At 41.9% G+C, this 21828-nt stretch overlaps 1 protein-coding gene across 2 annotated transcripts in view; it reads left to right on the top strand.

The window, feature by feature from the left end:
• Positions 1 to 21828, top strand: part of dnmbp (dynamin binding protein) — a 44508-nt gene that overhangs the window by 15014 nt on the left and 7666 nt on the right. The window contains exons 4-5 of one of the 2 annotated variants that reach the window (XM_061028926.1): positions 605 to 2878; positions 21093 to 21301. In XM_061028926.1, coding sequence (XP_060884909.1) covers positions 605 to 2878; positions 21093 to 21301 — 2483 coding nt within the window. Of the gene's footprint in view, positions 1 to 604; positions 2879 to 8427; positions 10292 to 21092; positions 21302 to 21828 lie in introns of those variants that run through there. The other variant, XM_061028927.1, reaches the window with a different exon arrangement.

The following is a 21828-nucleotide window of genomic DNA, read 5'->3' as shown; positions in this document are numbered from 1 at the left end:
TTATTAGAAATGAAATAACAAAGACAAACCTAAAAATGGATGTTATGTTACCTGGTCTACCTGAATACCAACTACAGCTTTAAGAATAGTCTTTATTTAGTTTCACCTTTGTCCTTTTTCAATTAGTGTATCTCAAGTGAGTTCAATCTAGTGTTGTTCACTGCATTTTTTTAAGTTATTAACCAAAACAGTGCAAGGTATTCACACAAAAAGAAAACTTATCATCTCCCAAGCTCAGTGCCAGACTCACTTACCAAGCACTCGCTTCAATCTGCAACTATAGGATTATTGTTCTTTGCTTCATTTTCGAGCCATAAGTTTAACTAAAGGTTTTATAAACAATATCAACGTTAGTTATTTTAAATGGATGAGAGAACCAAGCAGTACAGCGTGTCACTACTATCACTACTTTTGAGTAGTGGTAGATGTTGGTGGAAGTTCAAAAACCTTGACAAACTTGTACAGTATTTTAACTTACTGAAAGCGTCTTTCCACTGGTCAACAGTTAATACTGAAAATACTACAAGTGGGCTTTGCATTTTGCCCACATTACAACAGTAATGTGAAAATGGGATATGATTCTCTTTATTCTATGTCTTTCTAGGTGATGTGGTTGTTGGGGAGGCGGGCGCGTCCGTGGACCTTGGAGAAACCTGGCAGCGTGGTTGTAATGCCTGGGGCGTCCGTGGCCTCTTCCCCACATCATGTGTGAAGGAGCTGAACCTGTCAGGCCGCTCCAGGCAGCTGTCTGAACGCTCAGCTCAGGCCCAGGCTTCAGAGCTCCCACCTTATGCCCTGGGTCAAGCCAGGGCCCTTATGAGCCTCCACGCTCAGTTAAATGAGGAGCTGGACTTTCGTGAAGGGGACTTGATCATCATTATTGGACTCCCGGAGCCAGGCTGGTTCCAGGGGGAGCTGGAGGGTCGCCGTGGCATCTTCCCAGAGGGATTTGTGGAGCTCCTGAGTCCTCTGCGATCACCTCAGGTGCCCATGGACTGCCAGTATTTGAACAATGATTCTGAACCGTTTAACTATGAGGACCCTTATGATGCAGGAGAGGGGACTGAGGAGGAAGGAGAGACTTTTCAGAAAGAGGAAGAGGAGCAGAAAGAGGCTCTAGTTGAAGAAGAAGAAGAAGAAGAAGAAGAAGAAGAGGAGGAGGAGGAGGGTGGTGTCTATGTAGTGGCCCTGTATGAGTTCAGGGCCATGGAACAAGGAGAGTTGGACTTTGATACAGGAGATCGCATACATCTTCTAAGCACTTTGGATGATGGTTGGCTTGAAGGGGAGCTGCATGGGCGGCGTGGTATTTTTCCTCATCGATTCGTCAAAATGGAGGATAATGGGCAGCAGCCCTCAGAGGAAGCAAATGTTGTCGAACCTGAAGAAGACAAAGACAATAGCTCTACTTCTGACTACAGCTCTGGCCAGTTATGTTCCAATGAATCTGAGAATGATGCTGACTGGAGGACCTATGAGGATCACACAGTGTGGGACCTGGATTACTTTGAGAGGACGGAGGAGCGGAGGTGGCAAAGTGAGAACCAAACTACTGGAGCTCAAACTACCAACAGAGGACAAAGAGATGGGGGTATCAGGCCTGACACTCAACCGCGTAGACCTTCTGCTCCAGCACAGAGACGGCCAGAGAGACCCAGATCTACTCCTCCGGCAAGGCCAAGACTCCCAGCTCGGCCTAGCCTTCCTGCACGCAACCGTAGGAGCCATGGTCCATCTTCAGAGACTAATAGATCTAGTTATACTAATGGTAACTCACAATCCTCACGTCCAAAACTAACCCATAGTCTTACCCTACCTAGAACTCTGCCTAATTGGTCTAAAGGAAGCAGATACAATCAAAAGTCAACAAAAGACAGTTCCACCACCAATAACGGAACTTCCAGTCTTGGCCAGGTGTTATTAAACCTTGCCGAGGGCCATATGCAAAGCAAACTAACTCGCCATGCTAGCGCCAGTGATGCTGATCTGAGGATTGGTATTTCTGAGAGGCATCGACATTCCCATGAAAGGGTGCGTAGCTCCAATGGTTTCATGCCAACATCCATGACCTTAGATGCTCTAACGACCTCAGCCGGTGACCTGGAGTCCAAGTTGTCCCAGCAGCTTTTTGAATTTGAGAAAAGCTTGACTGCTTCATATAGTGATTCCAACATGAGTTCTGGTCATCCAAGGGACATTTCTCCTCTAGACGATGGGAACCAGCAATCCCAAATCTTGCGCCACTTTTCTATAATGGACTTCAGCGATGAAAGCGACATCATCCGAGGTTCCTCTCATTCACCAGTTTCCCATCTATTGCGGTCGAACTCGGCAAACTCCTCACTTGACAGACGCAGGACCCTTCGCCCTCCTCCTCCACGTCCCAGAGTCCTTCGTCCCCAAGCCCAACCTGTGTACAGACCTGCTCGCCCTCCACCGCGTCCACCTCCTCGATTCCCAAGACAAAACACTGCTCCTCCAACCAGCAACACCTTCCCCAACAGACAGGTCTTCTACACCTCTGACGAAGCAGATACAAATGTCTTCGACCAAATAACAGACGGGCAGACTGAGCACGGTGACCTTGCTGCTGCCCAGGAACATGAAATCCGCTGCCAGCTGGAAGCTGAGAGAGAGCTGGAGAGAGCAATGGAGTTGGAGAGTCAGAGAGAGAGGGAAGAGGAGGAAAAGTACCAGCTGCTGCTACGGCTGCAAGAGGTGGAGAACGACATGGATGCATATGCGCACACAGCCGAGGAGCTGCGGACGATGTTGGAGGAAGAGGAGGATGAGACAGCACGCACGCAAGCCATGGAGAATCTGGAGTTCTGTAACTACACACTGGAGACACTGGCCCTGGAGCAACAGCAGCTACAAGGTAAGAAGGGTTTGGATAGGGAGAAGTATTTTAGTAATGTTGTGTCTTTGTAGGATGGTTGACAGTAGAGAAATATTGATAAAATGGTCAGACTAGTATCAAACTGGGGATGCTTCTATCTAAGCCCTTAAAGCCCGAGACCATCTGGGCCTTCTTAAATTGGTTTTTGTTAAGTGTCCCAAGATGGACCCAAAATAAGATCGTCATAGAAATGGGTTCATAGATTCAGCACTGAACGCTGCGTTCTTTTGTTTCTGCAATGTTGAGTTGCATTGTTAAGTCGATTAACCATTTGGTCAATGACCAGGAATCTAGATATTGATCGACACTAAATGTTGTGGTTACAGTTTCCCAATATTTCATTGAAGGTTAAATGTCTTAAACCAGTGGTCCAGAAAACCAACTGAATAGTTTTCTTCTGCGTCATTGCCGGCAGGTTTGTCACAGGAGACAGAATGTAATATAGCAGGAATCTAAAAGAGAGCCATCAGTGCTTAGCAGATTTCCTCTTGGACTTGCCATACCAATCCTGAGACACACACAGACAGACACACACACACACACACACACACACACACACACACACACACACACACATAGAAACAGTAGTTATTCAAATTCCTCGGTGCACTATGCAAACAAGACATCCCTATTTACTGCCACAATGATCAGAGGAAGAAGTATTGTGTATTTAACTCAAGCGTTATCATAACACTTCCTATACCGGTATCTAAGCATTGAGGAATTTTCTTTGTCCCCTGACAATGCTAACTTGGAAAAGTATACCAAAATTTTGCAGGATGAGTGCTTTGCTGCAAGGTTATGGTGGACACTGGACAATTATTTTTGTCCAATTTTGGGATAAGTTAAGTTTGGTTTTCTTAGGTTAAATTACATTTGAAGTATTTGTAGTTAATGGCTTATTTGGCATTACTAATTCATCCTTTTCAACATGTGTTCAGTAAGAAACAACACTTTTTGAAGTCTCAATGCTCATGCATATCTAAAGGAGACAACGATGTGAAATTGAGGAATTACAGGTGTGTTTTCAAGGATATGAAGATTGTCTAACATTTCTTTTATTGGTCCTGGATGATGCAAGATTTTAACGTTTAAGACAAATCAATTTTAAACACAGAAAATATCCAATTATCTCGGTTTGGTTTTGCCATCTAATACTGTCTGCTCGTACACTGCTGTCCCAAACAGCCCAACACTCTTTCACATAGGTACGAAGTGCATTCCACATATCACGAGAGGGTTAGCAATGCACATGGGCCTCTGTCTCTTTTTCCATCCTCCCTGCTCCCTTTCAGTCCTTCTCTCTACATCCAAATTTCCAGAGTTTCCTCACTCTGCACCTTTCATGCTTTTCCTTCATCATCAGTTCCTCTTCAGAAAGAGTGAGAAGAAGGAGTACATTATTTTTTTGAAGGCGGGGGGGGGGGTGTTGCTTTTCTGGAGACGATCAGGGCATGGCCCACTCCAGAGTGCGGCCCAAAGTGTGGTTGTGGCGAGCTGTGACATGGCCCGTGGCTCACCTCTCTACACTGTTTGGACTTTCTCAGGAGGCCAGGTCCGACAGAGGGGCAGGTAGGCTTAAATTAAGCAGATATTTTCCAGACCTTTGTGTTTTTAGACAGGCAGTGTTGCTGTTTTTGAATATCTCTTTTGGCCACACATCTAATAAGTGATTTGACTTCTCTGCTTTGTGCTCATTGAGTCAGTGCAGTGTTTTGGTGGGTTACTTGCTCAAAAGCAACCAGCAGGAAGGAGGTAGAAATGTGAATAACTCGTTTATTTACATATTTTAAATCTTGGTTATCAAATGAAGGATAGCTAACCAGTATATGTCCTTTTTCATTTAAATTTTGATTTGAATTTTGAATATGTAAAAAAGAGAATTGAACTTACAAGCAAGCAGACGGACACAAAAAAGTTGTATTTACAATCAACGAAATGATGAACCATCAGTGCTCGAGTTATCTGTAAAGGAAAATCACAGACACTGATATCTGCTTGACAGGAACTACTCGCCATCAACTTTTCGCTGCAGAGCTCAATCATTTCTGTTACAAAACATACACACACCACCGGACATGCAATTGTTCATGAAGTGTTTTTTCTTGCTTAATCAAGTTTCTTAATGATCCAAAAACAGATTAGCATTCTTCACAGTTGAGACTATTGTTCACCTACACTAAGCTCATCTCGCTAATGTAATCTCATTAGTACTGGATGATTCCAGCAGTGATAACTGGATGCTTATAATGAGTTAAATCCCATTTTTATTGTTTCTATTTTCGTTTCATTCAAATGACTCATCTCCTGTTATCTGACTCCCTCTGATGCTCCTCAATGGCTGTCTGATATTTACGTCTGCCAATGAAAGCAATCAGCCTGCAGGCTGGCTACAGGTGCCTCTAGAGGTCATGCAACCACATAGTTTCCATTCACTCCTGACACTGCAGAGGTTCTCACACCCTCTTTTCAAAGTAATAAAATCAGTTATGCAATCTCTGTTTTTCTGTTGTTTGGGTATTTATTGCAACGTTTGATGTGGAAATGGACCGAGAATGTGACAAGATTTGTAAGAGTTGTAACCAGGCATCTCTATGGGAGAAACAGTTTGATGTGATGGTAATAAACACATCAGTCGGACTCGTTAATAGGATGTTGTTCCCCTTGAAAAGCCAAGCACATTGAAAGATTCGTAACTATCAAACATAGTCTCAAGATCTTGGTCATCGCTTTGTTATGCACACACGCTCGCGGGAGTGAGCATTCTCCGTGGTTTTGCAGGGTGTGTTCCTGAGTGTAACATTTGAAAGACAATGGAAGCTTATTGTTGCAAGGCAGGGAGTTATTTCCACACGGGGGCTCTGTGTGTACCGCACTGTGCAGAGGTATGTTTAAACCCATGGCAGAAGTGGGGAGAGGCACTGTAGTGCAGCTCAAAACAAAAAGACATGCAAATAGAGTGAGACTTGTGTCTTCAGACAACTTTTTTAAGTGTAATGTTCAAATATTAGTCTGTACATATAGGATACTAGAGAGACCGGTTTCTAAGTAAGTGAGTTTGAATGTGACAAGGGGGGGGGATGGAGATTTGCAGGTTAGGCTGTTTTGCATGCATTGCTGAAGGACTGGGGGATATGGTTGAAAACAATCGGCACAAAAATTATGTTTTTCTGACATCAGAACCAGAAAATGGCAAATGAAAACTCAAAAAGGAATAATCAGGATGATGTTCTGTTAAAGAGCTATGTTATACTGCTTCACTTTAAATCCACAAATAACCTACAGCGTGATAACATAACATCATTATGTTTTTTTATGACCATTAAATCAGGATACAATTCAGCTAAAACTAATATCTCTTTAATAAGACATTGCTTATTGCTAGTGTTTGATAGTGATTCTTTGGAACCAAAAAGATATCAAATGTAATGTTTGGAATGTATTATACTGTATGATGTGTTTGTATTTAAGTGCATCATATCATAGCTGGTGCAAAGGGGGATGTTTAATATTATAACTTTTTAAAAATTACTTAAAGTGTGATCTGTGAAAGTTGCCGTTCTTCTCACACTTGACTGCAGGACTTTCTGTTTCCCGCGTCTCTTTGTGTTTCCTCTTCAAGCTCTTTGACCTTCCCCCTCTTTTGAGTCTTAGAACCCCATCATTAAAAGGCCTCCATCAGCCTCAGTGACACCACAGTCTGATCGACTTAACGCTGTTTTCAGGATCTGTTTCAGCTTCAGGTTTCCCTCGATCTGTCTCACAAACTGTGCTTCTTCATGGCTGCAGACAGTTTGATATTTGACCTTTTTCCTTGGATCACACCTCTTTTTTTAAAAAAAGATGAGCCGTCTGTTGATCACGCGTCTGACAGCTTCATTTACATAAGCTAACACAGCCACTGAGAGGAATGTTGTATTATACATTCCTACAGTAGACACTCGTACACAAAAGTAGTTTCGGTCGTGTTTTTGTCACTGAAAGCTGAGATGTTGCACACTGATAATTAAACAGCCTTACGTAAGAAAGTGAACGATTAAGTTCCATTAAAGTGTTGAGTCTTAATTTATGAAACTGTAAGTCTGTGTGAAAATATGGGCCTGTTCATAAAAAATGGTTCATAGACTAGTTAAGAATAATAAACATTTCAAAAAATTCCTAACAAAATGCAACCTGAATGATCTTTAAAAGCACTTTATCTGTTAAGATTCGTTTTCAGATTAGTTTGACTTGTTTTGTAGTAAACAACCCAACACTGGACACAAAGGGATGCCAGATAAAATCATAAAGTAACCGGTGTTTTCTTTGGTTAAAAAAAAAATAATAATCTTAAGGCGTGTTTCATGTCTCTATCATGGTTTACTGTGTTTGAAATGTAAACAAAGCAAGTACATTACAATAATACATTTTATTTCCTGGTTTGTGAGAAGAGTAATTGAGGCTTGCCTTACTTTAACCAGGAACTTAATTTTACTTAAATATTAAATTCTAGAAAAAAATCTTTGGCTTTAAAAGGACAAACAAGTCCCAGCTGCAATAACATTGCATTAAAATTGATTTTAAAGTTACACCAATCAACATATTTGTGTGTGTGTGTCACGTGTTTTAGATTGTCCTTTAAACCTGTACTTATAGTTCATGTCTCTTTCATGGAGAGTTAAGGGGGAGGGATATATTATACTCTCCCTGTATGAATAGACTCAAGTTTTTTCTCACACTAAAAGATTGTGTCTCTTCTGAGAGAGGGGACGGTCCCCAACAATAGCTCTTTGTACACACCAGCAGCTACTTTTTCATTGGCTGCTCTAATCAGGCTGTGTAATCTTTTTTTGCACCACACTCAGGGACTTGCTTTAAATTGAATAACTTTTCTGTAATAAAATCTTTCCCCTTCACGTTTTCTACTTCACACTTCTCTTTCTATTAATTGTTGCTCCAAAGGAAAACTTGGGTCAACCAAAAACATGTGAGTGTAGTCATACGTAGGAATGATTGCTCCTCCCTGTAATGTAGGGCAAAGTCAAACAGTTGGACTGAGGTCAGTTTCTTGGTCAGTTTCAGTTTAACTAACAGAGCAGCCTTAGGATTGTGCTGAAAAATATAATGTGAAAGAGCATGTTGTGAAATGTGGTGCATTTGTCACTGCTGTTGAGCATGGGAGTTAAATCTAGAGGAAATAGCAAAACAAAGGAAACAGGATACAAGGAAGGATGGAGAATTTTTCATGGAAGTGAAAGAAAACATTTGGTGCCAAAGTCTGTCCACCCCTCAAAGGCAGACTAAAGTTAGTCTCCGTCTTCCATCAAAGACAATCTTCTGCCAGACTGTTTTCCAGCAAACAGAGGCACTAGCCAATTGAAAGAATAGGAGGGGCTGTTGGGCTAATCCGCCTCTCATGTGACTCAACTGAATCATTAACCTAAGGAGGCCCCACCTTCACTAACACTGCTCCCCCTCTCCCTCCCTGATTCGCTGAGATAGCTGCGGGGAGGGAACGATTCGGTTACACTCAGGGCTGGGAGGTGCTTGGGCCGAGCAGTTCTGCTGAGGCAGTGGAGAGGAGACAGAGAAAACAAGTGGGAGAGTTACAGACAATATGCCTGACAGGTGGAGTCTCCCACAGCGCTTTGTTATGGAATGCAGGACTTTGGAAAGAGGAAATACGCCACGTTGAACAAGACATTGTGTCAGCTATGGGTGAGCTGATTTAAACCTCTACAGCCATGAAGAGCCCAGTGGTTTATGGCAACCCAGTCATGTTTGGTCCAGCGGATTGGAATCATGCAGTTGGTGCCCCAGTCAGGAGAGGGGTGAGTGTGGAGGAGCTGGGGGATGCCGGTTGGGCCAGAGAGAGGGAGAGGGTGGCCCATCTGCAACAAATACAACAACTACATCAACTGCAGCTTCAGCAGCAACAGGTTGGATATCCTGGGTATGGAGTAGTTCCTCCTGGTCAGCCACAGGGACCATTTATGATAGCAAGTCCTTGTGACCCAGTTCCTATGCCAGTTCATGGTGGCATGATGGTTCCTGCAGGCGGGCAAATGCCACCTCCAGTGCATATGCCAGCTCAATGGCCAGTACAATGGAACAACCAAGCCCAAATTGGACCAAACAATGTTTGCCACCAAAGAGAGAGGCCTCCAGGCCAGGATGTTTACTTCCATCCTGGTTCAGAAGATGGTCACCTAAATGTTAGGGTTTCTGAATGGAAAGGCAAACATATTTTTTACCAGGGTCCTGAGGATAACAGACGCCAGGACTACAGCAGAGTGCCGAAAGAAAAAGACCCTAATGACTTCCGAACTCAAGAGCGGTATGAAAAATTGGACGAGGACCGAAGAAGAAGGGACGACTGGGTAAGAGAAAATGACCACGATACTGAACGTTATGATCACAGGAGTCCCAGAGACTTAGAGGAGTATGATCACACGGACAAATACAGGCACAGGGACCATTATGACAGGAAATATAAAGAGCGCTATGATGACAGAGAGCAACAATATTATGACAACAGGAAAAACGGCAGACATGAACTCAGAAAACAGGACAGTTACAACAGTGAGTATGAAGACCACTATGATCAAAAAGACAATTATGCTCGTAGAGACGACTACCGGGATAATGACCACTACTATGATTGTGAACAGGATTATTATGATTCAAAAGACAGAGCTCGCTATAGAGAAAAGGAATACTGTCAGCGCAGAGAGGAGGAGCGGTACAATGAAGAACGAAAGCACAAGGACCAACACTACGACCGGCATGCGGAGGATCGATATGAACGCAGGGAAAACATTTACAAAGACAGGGAAGTCTACAACCGAAGGGATGAGGAAACCTACAACGGTAAAGGAAGGGGCCAGTACGACTCTGAACTGGACGAGTATAGTGGTTACAAGGAGCGAGACCACTATAACAGGTACAGGGATACAGGTTATGAGAGAGGAGATGACGACCACAGAAGGAAGGACCAATACAAAGCAAGGGAGCACTATGAGCGAAGGAATGCAGACCACTACGAACCCAGAGAAGGGGATCGTGCCCTCAGCAAGCCCAGAGACAGATACCGAGAACTACGCTCCGTATCTGTGGATGAGCAATACGAGGACTACCCTAAAAAAGATCGCAAGACACACTGTGAGGAATGGGTTGAACAGCAGAACCAGAAGTTGGCACTCAAGGAAATACGGTCTTTTGAGGATCCGGTGGTATACCGGCACAGTGATGAGCGGGAAAAAGGATACGAGTCGAGTGCTGGGAGCGTAGGTTCAAAACGGCATCGCAAGCCTGTTTACGTGGGCTCACTAGATCGGAACAGCTTCTACAGGAAGACAGCCCCGAGCTCAATACGAAACTCCCAGTTCGCCACAACGAGGAAAAAGAATCAAGGTAAACACAAGGATATTGTCATGTGAGAGGAAGGTAGTGCAAATGTTGTATTTGCACAGCATATTGTGCTTCAAGTTTGTGTGATCATTTCTAAATGTTATGCTCGGTTCAGACCGCTCAACAATTAATTCATCAAGAGTAAGATAAAGACTCAGGTACAAACCACTTCACTTTTTTTCAGTGATCTTGAAAAAAAAAAAAAGACAACATTTGAAAGGGCTGTTGTCTTTCAAACCTGATAAAACAGTCTAGAAAAGTCAACAGTCTTTTGGTGTCTCACGTCTTATCACTGGTGACCTCCAGAGCTGATCTTCTAATCAATGATGGGGGCTTTAAAGTGCTGACTAGCTGAACTCAATGCCATACAAAGTGTGTGCTGGAACCTGTGTGTGTGTGTGTATGTGTCAGTATCACCTATCACACAGGAAAGTGAACTGTCAGGTATTTGTAGGTGTAAGAACCTGCAGAACGGGTTTTATTGGCTCTTGGGTTTTTGTTGTCCCGGTCATTCTCCTTGTCTGCAGTTTTCTTGTTTGCTGCTGAATTCTACACCACTGATGCTATGTGCTCCCAAAACTAGTCTGTTCAGTAATAACCTTCTAGTGTTGTGGTTATTTTTCACTCAAGACGAGGAAAGTGGCTCTGCTTTTGTGATATCTTTTCAGTAGCGTATGTTTTGTAAACAGACCATATCTTATCAATCTGAAGACACAACCTAAATGTCACAAGTCACTCCATTTGTCGAAGTTCTTATATGAACCATACTTGAGGCTTTGTGATAATGACTCACATACTGTATAAAGGAGAAAGGAACATTTACTGAAGATACTCAAGCCTTAAACTTATTACTGAAGAAATATTAAGTTTAATGCCAATGCCTTACCCAACCTAAGAGGTAGAAATTACAAATCCTTACATGTGAACACAGTAGCTGTATAATGTTTGAATAATATTATGTTTGAATGTAAAAAGAAAATCAAGATGAGATTCTACATCTGAAAATTCTTCTGAAGTATATAGAGGACAAAAGAGATAAGAGGAACAACTTTGTCCACAGGGGGCACCAACATAAACAAACCAAAAGTTCCCAACATTTAAGCATTTTTAGAGTAAGGTTTTAGTGAAGTAAACATGTTTTAAAGCCCCTGTGAGGAGTTTTTAAGTGGCTACAAAACAGACTGCAGTTAACAGTGACATCTGAAAAATAACTTCATTCATTTGATGCGAATATTCTGACTTTCAGTCCTTTCAGTGGATAATGTTTTTATAACCTGTAGACAGGCTGAAGGATGCAAACTTGCAGATTGGAGAGACGGTTAAATCTAAGTTGGAACATTTGATGGTGGGATCATTAGGGCTCACTTGGGTCCACTCATAAACAGTCATGGTCTGAAGATACAGAAACTAACAAACTTAGCATCTCAGAGAAAGTGTGCGTGTGTGTGCGTGCGTGTCTCTGTGTGTGTGTAGTGTTTCCTGAGGAAGGAGAGAGCACTCCTCTGTCCGAGTTTATTGTGTCTGAAAAGAAGCAGGTGGCGCACCAGGTCCCCTCCCCCAGTCACCTAGATACCCACACGCGCACCGGTCATACACGCACAGCCCCACACACACACACACATAGTACACACTGGCCCCCACCTCACAGCCTTTTTTTTTCGGGAGTCCAAGTATTAATCCCTAGCGTCAGCATGGTGAGTGGATAGCGGGGGTCTGTCTGGTGCCAGGCGGTTGCAGGCACTAGCCTGACTCCTTCACTTTAGGACTTGTGTGTGTGTGTGTATGTGTGCGTGTGTGCGTGTGTATGTGTGGCCCTGCAAGGCTTATTTGAAAGATGACGCCATTTTTTAAAACACACACACACATGTACACTTGGCTGTGCAGTGTCTTGTCATCCTTTAATCTTGTTAAACTGTTTCAGCTCTGTCAGGGGTTTGCCCTGAGTAAAGTATTTGATTGCATGGCTAAAAACATTATAGACAATCTTGTTGCAATGCTTATTGGGCTTACGCTGTAATTGAGTGACATTGAGGTGATGGACGAGGCTTTCTGAGATGGCCCTTAACACAGTTTGAGGGCCTTTGTTGTTCTCCTTAATCCAGTTTTAGATTAAAGACCTGTCTCTGGGTCTCATTAGTCCTAAAAGGATAGTACTCGCAGCTGCTTTTCAATATTTCACCTAACATGCATACAGCTATTACAGTTCTTCATTCAGTTATTTCTATTATAAACAGTGTGTCTATGTGTGTATGCAGGCATAGCAGATTAACAATTAATGTTCAACCTTAAAAAAAAAAAATAACGTCATTGTAAGAATTGACCTGAATTTAAATACAAACAACCACTCAACTTTAAAAAATGCTCTCTGCTGTATTTGCAGTTTGAACGTCTGTGTGGGCAATGTGTCATCATCCCTCTATGATCTGGAAGCGTATGCTGTCTTGTTGTGTTTAATCCTTGAGCGGTCGCTGTCATTGGTGGGCAGAAGGGGACTGAGGTGAGGTGGGTAGGGGGGTTTAGGAGCTTTAAGACAGGAAATCTTTGGACAAGATTGATGAACTGAAGACATCTTGTCTCACTGCAAGCAAGCGAAGAAAAAGTTGGTTAAGGCTCACTCGCTGAGTTCTGTATTGGATATAGGTGTGGGAAAAGACTTAACCTTTTCCAATTGACCAGTTTGATCATGATAAGACAGAGGCAATGATCATATGTATGTATACTACTAATACAAAGTCACAAACATATATCAAAACCTGAGTCCATCAGAGCTATTCTTCCAAGTATTGTGAGCCAAATTCTCCACTTTACACTAAAAGTGCTTTTATTCAGCGCTATAGCTTGTGCCAGTCATCAGTCCGATAAACAAAGTTAAACAACTGACCTTTATGATGGTTGTTTTGTGGTTAATCCTCCCGGAGCTGTCCTTTTTGATGTTTACAGAGTGTCACAGTGTTGTTCTAAGTTATACTGACATCATCTCACGGGATTCAATTTCTTACGTGTTCACACAGTGAAGATGTCAAAATTGTAAAAACAGTGAAGTCACTCAATTGTAAGTCAATATGGTGTCAAAGTCAAACCCTGGCTGTGTGAACGGAGCCACTTATGGCAAATGTCACTGCAGTATTAGTGCAAGATTTACATTTTGCGTTTACAGTGTTAGTGTATGCATAAACACAGCTATGGATTATGTGAGGATATGTGCTGAATGGAGTTATAATTCTAAGAGCAATAACAGGCCTGAAAAGCAATCATTAGCCTGGTTCAGTTTATTTGATATTATGATAAAACAGAAGGTTCAATTTGAAATATCTGCCCTCCAGGCAGGTAGTTGTTTTGTTGCTCCTAAAAGGGGGTCATTGTTTGAAGATGCTTTGGGAATAAAACAACGAGCATTTTGTCTTCCAATCATCTATTCGTGCAGTGTGCAGAACACTTCACTTTTTCCCGTATTTTTGCCGTGGGAAAACTGAAAGAGCCCTCAGGCAGATCTTTGCCTTTACTTGTCTTGCATTGAGCAACAGATACAGTTTAAAGCTGCCTGCTCAGTCATCGCAACGCCTCCAAGCAGTTCTCACACACACAGAGAGAACACATATTTCCTACACAGAAACAAAGACACTAGCATGCAACAGAGCTCAAATTGTATGCTAAACTAACAGATTAAAACAGTGAATGTGTGATGTTATTGACTGGTTTCCTTGGATTTTTTTTTAAATTTATAACTACTGAAAATATAGTGAATGCACTACTGTGTCTCACCAAAGCACCTGTGGGACCCTGTACACCCATAGTCCTCTTCTTTTCCATTAACTTGAAGACAGTAGAGCTTTTGGTTGAATGCCTCTCCCCCCCCCACATCCCTTTAATGTCTGGTATCCTCTTGAAGATCTCTCTGCACATATGCAAAACTGATGGTCTCTTGAAGTAATTGGACACTGTTTGTCGGATAAATGAGACCAAATTAGAAATTCCAAAGGAGCCATAGACCACATATTTGATCCACTTTGAAGCAACTCATTTATTGAACTTGTTAATTACACTGTAGCCATGGCCACCTGGGAACAAGAGTATTTGTATGTTATGGGGGGTGTTCACTAAACACAGGAGGGGAAAATCACAATCTGAAAGCCTCATGTCTCATTACACGACCTGCGCTTGTCGTGATCAATGTGACTTGACTAGATGGCTGTAATTACCAGGAATCCCCAACAATGGTCCATAAATGTTGCCGTGAGATGCGGCCAGGAGAAGGAATGTGACCTTTTGACATCTGACCCTATAAGAGATAAACAAGATGGTATGCCACTGAATAAACTTCCCCCACTATTTGTTCTATTTTGAGCGACCAACTACCTGGTGCTGCAGGACAAAACTCTTTGAATGCAGTCAAATTTAAGCATGTTCAGTGGATAATACGTCCAACTTTTAGGATTTAAAGCTCCTGTGAGGAGTTTGTAGCTGGTTATGAAACTGGCTGAAATAAATACAGTCGCCCTTTTATGACCTTTTAAATGCAAACTAGACCAGCAGCAATGAAATGGATCATTTCTATATAATCATGTTGAAGGTGTCAGACAAAGTGAAAAACCTCCACCCTGCTGTAACGGCCATTTTCTCCCCTCAGCAAAGACTCACATTGAGCGATGCATTTGAAGGGTGAGATTTTTTTTTGGTTTAAAAAAAAAAAAAAAAAAAAATTCTTACCCATAAGACACTGCTTTTTTCACAAAAAATGTGTCCCAGACCAAAAGTCCCTGACCGGAGCTCTAAGTTGACATGCGAAGAAGCCGCAGTTTGGAGCTCTTTGAGTCTTGTTATTATTAACACGACCTGTGCTGACCTGTTTCTAATGCTACCAGAATTGTGAATTTCATTTGAAGTATTAAATGCAAGTCATGGCCTGCAGGTTGTCAGGTAAATATTGCTGTTACAGTTTGTTGGCGAGCTTGTTACTTATTCTCAACTACCAGACACTCACACAGTGGCCCATGTGATATTTCAGCAGAGCCGTTCCCTGCCCTCCAAAAACTTGGCTTAATATGAGGAGGCCCCCCCTGCTATTTGTGTTGCCATGGCGACTGTGCGTTCTGCTGTGAACTTTGGAGCAGATCACAAACACAGCACTGATTGTGTCCGACCTCGGTGTGTGTGCAGGGAAAACTTTTGACTCTGCTCGGCTTTTTCATGTGGCATGGAGTGAAGAGACAAAGAATTCAGAGACGCGTAATTTAAGCAGATTATGATGATAAAAACAATACTAAACTTTATTTATTTAGCACAAAAATAGATCAAAAATGCAGGAGTTAAAACACAAAAAAGAGAAAATGTAAGAATTCAAAAAAGCCTTCATATATCAGACCGTTTTAGGAGATGATTTAACTTAACAGGATTTAAACATTTTATAGAAATATCGTTCTAAAGAGAAAAAGAATATCTGCAAGTGTACTCAAGTAGAGTTGTAGAATATATAAAAGAGTTGAAATATCCCTGAGTGTGAGCAAACTCTGGAGGATTGAGTTGAGGATGTTGATTCATTATTTTTGATAGATTTCAGCCTGTTTGAGGAGGAGCCTGGTCAGGTGTGAGAACACTTTGAAACATGAAGCAGACTTTCAAAAAAAAACAAAAAAAAACTGGACTCCACTCCTCTTGACTTTGCATGTCCCGCAGATGTTGAATTCATCTGGGTTCTCATGACCAGAAAAAGATGGAGTCACTATGAATTTCATAAACTTAAAAGTGAGCTGATCAAATCAGCGGGAAAAGTTAAATCCCATCACAAGGTTCACTTAGAGCAGAAATTAGCATGGGGAAAAAAGTGCATTTATAAAAAACACTCAAAGCAGATGGCATGCATGCTTAACACTGTTTGCTGCTGAAATGTAATATTCTCCAACACTGCAGTGCACAAAGGCAACAGTGGAGATGAAACACTTCAAACATTTTGATTAAAAACTCCCAAAAAGTATCAAAATCTTCTGACTTAAATTTAGAAAACAATTTAAAAAAAGTTTCTGTAAGACTCACAGCCCACTTCACCATTATTGTATCATTATCTGTTCAACAGTATCAACAAGCATGTTAACATGTTTTATACTTTCGTCTTGCTTTGATGGTTAGTATAGATTTGAGACACCGCATGTTTAAAGCTGGAGAACAGTAGAGGCAAAAAGTGAAAGTCCAGCTCCAGATTTTCCTTGTAACCAGAGTGGTCGTCCTCCCTCGTGTGTGTGTGTTTCTTTGTGTGTGTGTGTGTGTTTAATGATGCTGGGTTCCCATGCATTCTCATGGTAATTGGAGGTCTGGAATGGAGTTTTTGCAGCGAGACGCTCGGTCCTCTGCAGGGCTCAGGAGCTGGACTTCAGATTGACAATGGACCATGGCAGAATGGGTGGCGTGGTTTAAAGCACAGTGTGTGTGTGCGTGCGTGTGTGTGGGTGGGGGATGCACTTGGTTTTTGAAGTGGTTTGAAGAAAAGTTACAAGCAGCAGGTGGGTGAAATCTCATCATCTTCACTTTTCTGCCTCTTGCTCTCTTTTTGTTTTTGGGCGTAGCAGAGACAATGTCGTTCAGTTGATATATTTACAGTCAATTTAAGACACGTATCTCTAAAACAGTTAGAGTTGGGTTTTTAAAGATGAGATTTTTAAGAAGATTTTTAGACATTTTCATTTTTATTAGAAAAAAACATTTTATAGGGGATGTGAAATGAAACCTATATTCAATAACATGCCATGCTTTGAAGTATTTTAGCCTTTGCAAAACTTAAACAGATGAACATTTTCACACTAAATATGTTTAATTAATATACCACTGACAAATATGATCAAGGCTGAAAAGCACTTAATATTCATAGTAGAATTTGTATGAAACCAACTTCATCATGGTGGAAGCATGTGATACTCAGCAGTTCACTGCAGCAACACTCTAGCTTCAATCTAAAATTCATCTTCATCTGCAACTTTAAGCCACACGTTGTTCCTGAGCTGTGATTTGATCGTGCCTCTTGATTCCTACTCCTTTGTCTCCTTTAATGACCCGTGAAGCCATCATGAGACTGTGTATGATTAAGAGGTGCAGTGCTCTGTGAGCTCACGTCATTTTATTGTGCCATCATGTCCACTCCCAGTCCCATAAGTCCAGCCTGCCGTGTGTTTCTGACTCTCAGATTAATGTTGAACATGATTCATAAGGTGGCAATTGAGAAACAGTCCAGCTTGAAACTAATTACAAATTGTCTGATGACAAATAAGTAAACATTGCTAAATATGTTTGTTGGTTATTTTCCACTAATCCAAATTTGTGCTGGTAAAAACAAAGTGACCTTTATTTGGGAAAGAAGCTCAGCATTAACATCTCCACTTCTTGAAGCCAACTTCTTGAAGAAGTGACACATATCCTCTCAGTTTAAATCTAAATCTTTAATGGTGACACTTGATGTCTGTGTAAAGCATCCATAGTGTTTTCTCTCACATTTGTCTGAATATGTGGATTATTATTTTAGAGGGATGATGGATTTACTTCATCTTACAGAGCTGATAAAGTACAGTTCTGACATGAGAGCCTCACTATCAGCCCAGTGATTCCTTTTACTTCTATTTCTATAGTATTCTTTACTCCCCCCCCCCCCACCCCCCCACCAATTTTGTCCAAAAATGAATTGTAAAAAGTCAGCCATTGTAGGAATTTGACTAACACCATTATCCACGTCTTGTCCATATTGTAGACATTTGGTGAAGAGCCAGGATCAAAAAAGTACATTTCCCCTGCATGCCTTTATCAGCCTGTTGAACCCATAAAGACCCTTTATTGTTCAGCAGACTATATAGGCAGACTCTTTGTTTTCTTTTCTAAACTCTCTCATATGTGTAACCAGGTCAGTGTTTGAATGAGGCTCATTTACAAACCTTCATGCTGCTGGGTCTCTGTACAAACCCTGTGAGCCCCCCTGCAGAGCCCGGTTTTCTCTCGTCCCCATTAAGATTCGATCAAACAATGAAAGGTTGAAATCATGTCACATCTATGTGTGTGACTAAATGTTCTGTGTACACTCGGGGTTTGAATTTATTCTCCAATAAAGTCTTAAATGTTGTCAAGGCAACAGTACTATGTGATGGACAATTCTTTGTTTTTGGCACACTCATTCAGTCTTCCTATCTGATGCAGTCGGTCCTCTTTTAGTTGTCTTATTTCTGATTCTGAGTCAGCATCAACATGTGTCTACAGTTCGACCACAGCTGATTAGAATAAAAATGACCTCTTAGGCTTTCCGTACCACTTGTTTGAAACTTTCTTTTTCAAAAGTCCTTTAATAAAACACCTTGTAGATTTAGTTTCCCTCATTAGAAAACAAACACTTTGGGTTCTCTGGCTTGTTTCCACAGTGAGGTTTTGGGAGCAGGTAGTTGTTTGTTCTGAGTGATTAGCCTCTCTGATTGTTGGCATCCACTCTCAGGTGTGTGATTTAGTTTGTATCTACTGAGTGATTGTTCTGTGGGTGTTTCCTGTGGCCGCTGACGACACTGCGGATCCTGTTTTACACGATGACATGTTACACCTACATTAATGGGCAGCTGTGATTGTGCGTCTGGCAATTTACAGTGTGTAATGTGTTTCTTCCAATTTCCCTTGTCAGCTAAATAATATTTTAAATTTCCCTATTATGAACATAAAAACAGCTGTGAGGACGTATACTTGTGAATTCCTGCACCCTCTTTACAATACTTTGCAGGACAAAAGAAAAGTAAAATTGCTCAGAAGTGGGTCAAAACTGGGTCATGCGGTTTCAACAGGTTGTCTCGGACGGACACGGCATGTGAAGTGGAGCGTGTGATGTGGTTGTGTGTGCACGTAGAGGATCAAACGTGGGAATAAGCCGATTTGATTCCAATTAAAGTCTGAGTCTTTTGTTTTGCGTCTCCCCTTTTGTGTTGTGTATGACTTCTAAAACCCATTAGCGGACTACTTTCTCATCAGCGTGGAAACGCTCCAGTGTTGGCAGAGCTGCAGCGGCAGCGGCGGGTGCTGCAGGGATACGCGGCGCAAACGGAGAGAAAAGCTCCTTTTTGAGGCGAGCTTTAGCCAAGTCACGTGAAGAGAGAGAGACAAAGAGAGAGAGAGAGAGGAAGGAGGTCAGAGAGGGAGACCAAAGGCGGGTGGCCCAAGGATCATCATGAACAAAAAGTTTGATATTTTTGAAGTGTTTCCTTAAAAAAAAAAAAAAAAAAAAAAAAAAAAGATCTCTGATGATTAATTTCCCAAAGATCTTATGTTTGATCTTAAATCACTCACAAGTTTAGTGTTAGCCTAGTGTTCAGAAGGCGGTCGCTGTGATGCTGTAGCTTCTGGGTTTTGTGAAGTGAAGCATGCTGGTATTTATTTGCAGGGGGGGGGGGGGGGGGGTAACATGAGGGTAAGCAGAGTTAACTTCATTAGCCTCTGACAGCATCTGCTCCAGGAGCAAAGGTGACGTCACCCTCATCTGTCATCACACAGGAGGCTGCACCCTGGACTGAGACGTTACAGATCTTCATGTTGAAATAAACACGGCATCTTTCCAAAGCAGTGTTTTTCTCTCCTCCATACAGTTGTTAACGGATTTTCCCTCTACTTATCATCCTGAACCCCTGTGACGATGTCTGACTGCCTGTAGAGGAGCATGCTACTTTATCATGTTCTGCTACTTTCTGTAAGGGGACTCTCCTAAACTCACACATGTAGGGCTCTTTCAGAGACTGATATCAATATGGGATTAATTCTTCTTTGTGTCCACAACAGAAATCCTACATTTCAGAAGAATCACATTTTGAGTACTTTTTAGAAGTATGGCTGCATAAAAAGTGTATGTTTAGGGGCTATTTCCAGCTAAGATTGGGTGTTGAAGTATTTCCAGCAGCAGCACGATATGTGTGAGCACAGCGTCCATGTTTGATGCAAAGATATAATGTGTCAGAATGTCCAACAGTCTGGTTTAATGATGTAGCTTTTGGGTCCAAATGGACGGCTATGATGAAAGGAAAATGAGCTGTAATAGGATTTGGATTTTAAAAAAATATGCTTGTCAGTTTTCTTGAAACAGGATTTGTTGAAAGTTTGAAAATGATCCTTACTTTAAAGCGCACAAGGGTTAAAAAAAGAATCACAGTTATGCATGAAGACATTTGTAACATTTTCAAAACAATTCCAACTGTGTGTTAGGTTTAAATTCACCGTGTATCATCCCTCTCCAGCCCGTTATCTCTCTTCCCTCAGAGCCTCTCTAACTGCCTCTTCTTTACTGCCTGCTGGTCCCTGAGGGCCTGTCTGTCTGTAGTAGCTGTCACAGGCCATTGTGCCGCGCACAAAGAGCCCAAGTCCACTCCAGTTTGAGCTCCATTCATAAAAAGCAGCGACGCATGAACCGGGCTCTCCCTCCGGTCCCAGGGGCTACCCGGGAGAGATCAGCCCCCTGAGGGTGATAGCAGAGACATTGATCAAAAGCTAGTCAGACAGGACGAAGAGTTAAGGATGGGCTGGGTGGGTGGGCAGGAATATGTTTGGATACATGAATAGGGATGTGGGTCGGGGAAGTTTTTCTTTCTGAGAAAATAACCCCTTTGTGTCACATTTAGCTACAACAAGCCTTGTGTTTGCAACAATTTCATGGTTATTATGAGCAGAAACAAATACTTTTATTATAAGGCTTTCATAGATTTGTCTTAAATACTCTTTAATCCATGAAATTAAACTGATTTGCCTTTGAAAAAAGGTGTAATATCAAATTGGAATGCAGCTAAATTTGTCTCCACTCCTGTCATTTCAGAGATGACACTCCTCTCCTCTCAGCCCGAACCCCTCGACTCCACACCGACCTCCGACTCCAGCCCCATCGCGGGCACCGAGGACCCGGAGCTGAGGATGCAGGAGAAGAGGTCCAAGGTCATCGAGGAGCTGCTGCAGACGGAGAAAGACTACATCAAAGACCTGCAGATGTGTGTGGAGGAGATCATCGAGCCGCTGCAGAATAAGAAGGTAAGAAATAATGTGCAATCTCTAAAGCCTAGTTTTTCTAAGTGAGAATATTGTGTTTCTTATGCAGGAAAACATAGCCAGGATACTCTATAAATATTGATGACTGGGATTTTTGTATTCTCTGCTGCATCTTTGTCAGTTTCCATCATTTTAAAGCAGCTCATTTGAGGAGTTTTAACCTGGAAATGAAACGGGCTGAAATGTATACTGATGCCTCTATATGACCCTCAAAAGCCAACGAAACCATCTGAAAGATGTAGTTGTTTTATTAGCATATCTTTAACCTGTTGCGGGTTAGGTGTCGAGGTAAAAAGGTGAGGTGACTCACTGTAAGTAATAAAGGCTGTTACTCACAGTAAATTGCAAGTTAGACATTTAAAATATGGAAGAATACAAGACTAACACATGTACAGGAAAAGATCAGAAAAGCGATAGGAGGTAACATATTGTCCACAGGGGGGCTCCAAAATCAACACAAAATGAAAGTTCCTCGTAGAAGCTTTAATCAGAGTTTTAACAGCTTCTAT

This window comes from Labrus mixtus, chromosome 21 (genome assembly GCF_963584025.1).
Source record: "Labrus mixtus chromosome 21, fLabMix1.1, whole genome shotgun sequence".
In the NCBI taxonomy this organism is placed as follows: Eukaryota; Metazoa; Chordata; class Actinopteri; order Labriformes; family Labridae; genus Labrus; species Labrus mixtus.
The sequence above is the reverse complement of the archived record's forward strand: the minus strand, read 5'-3'. Positions and strand labels throughout refer to the sequence as shown.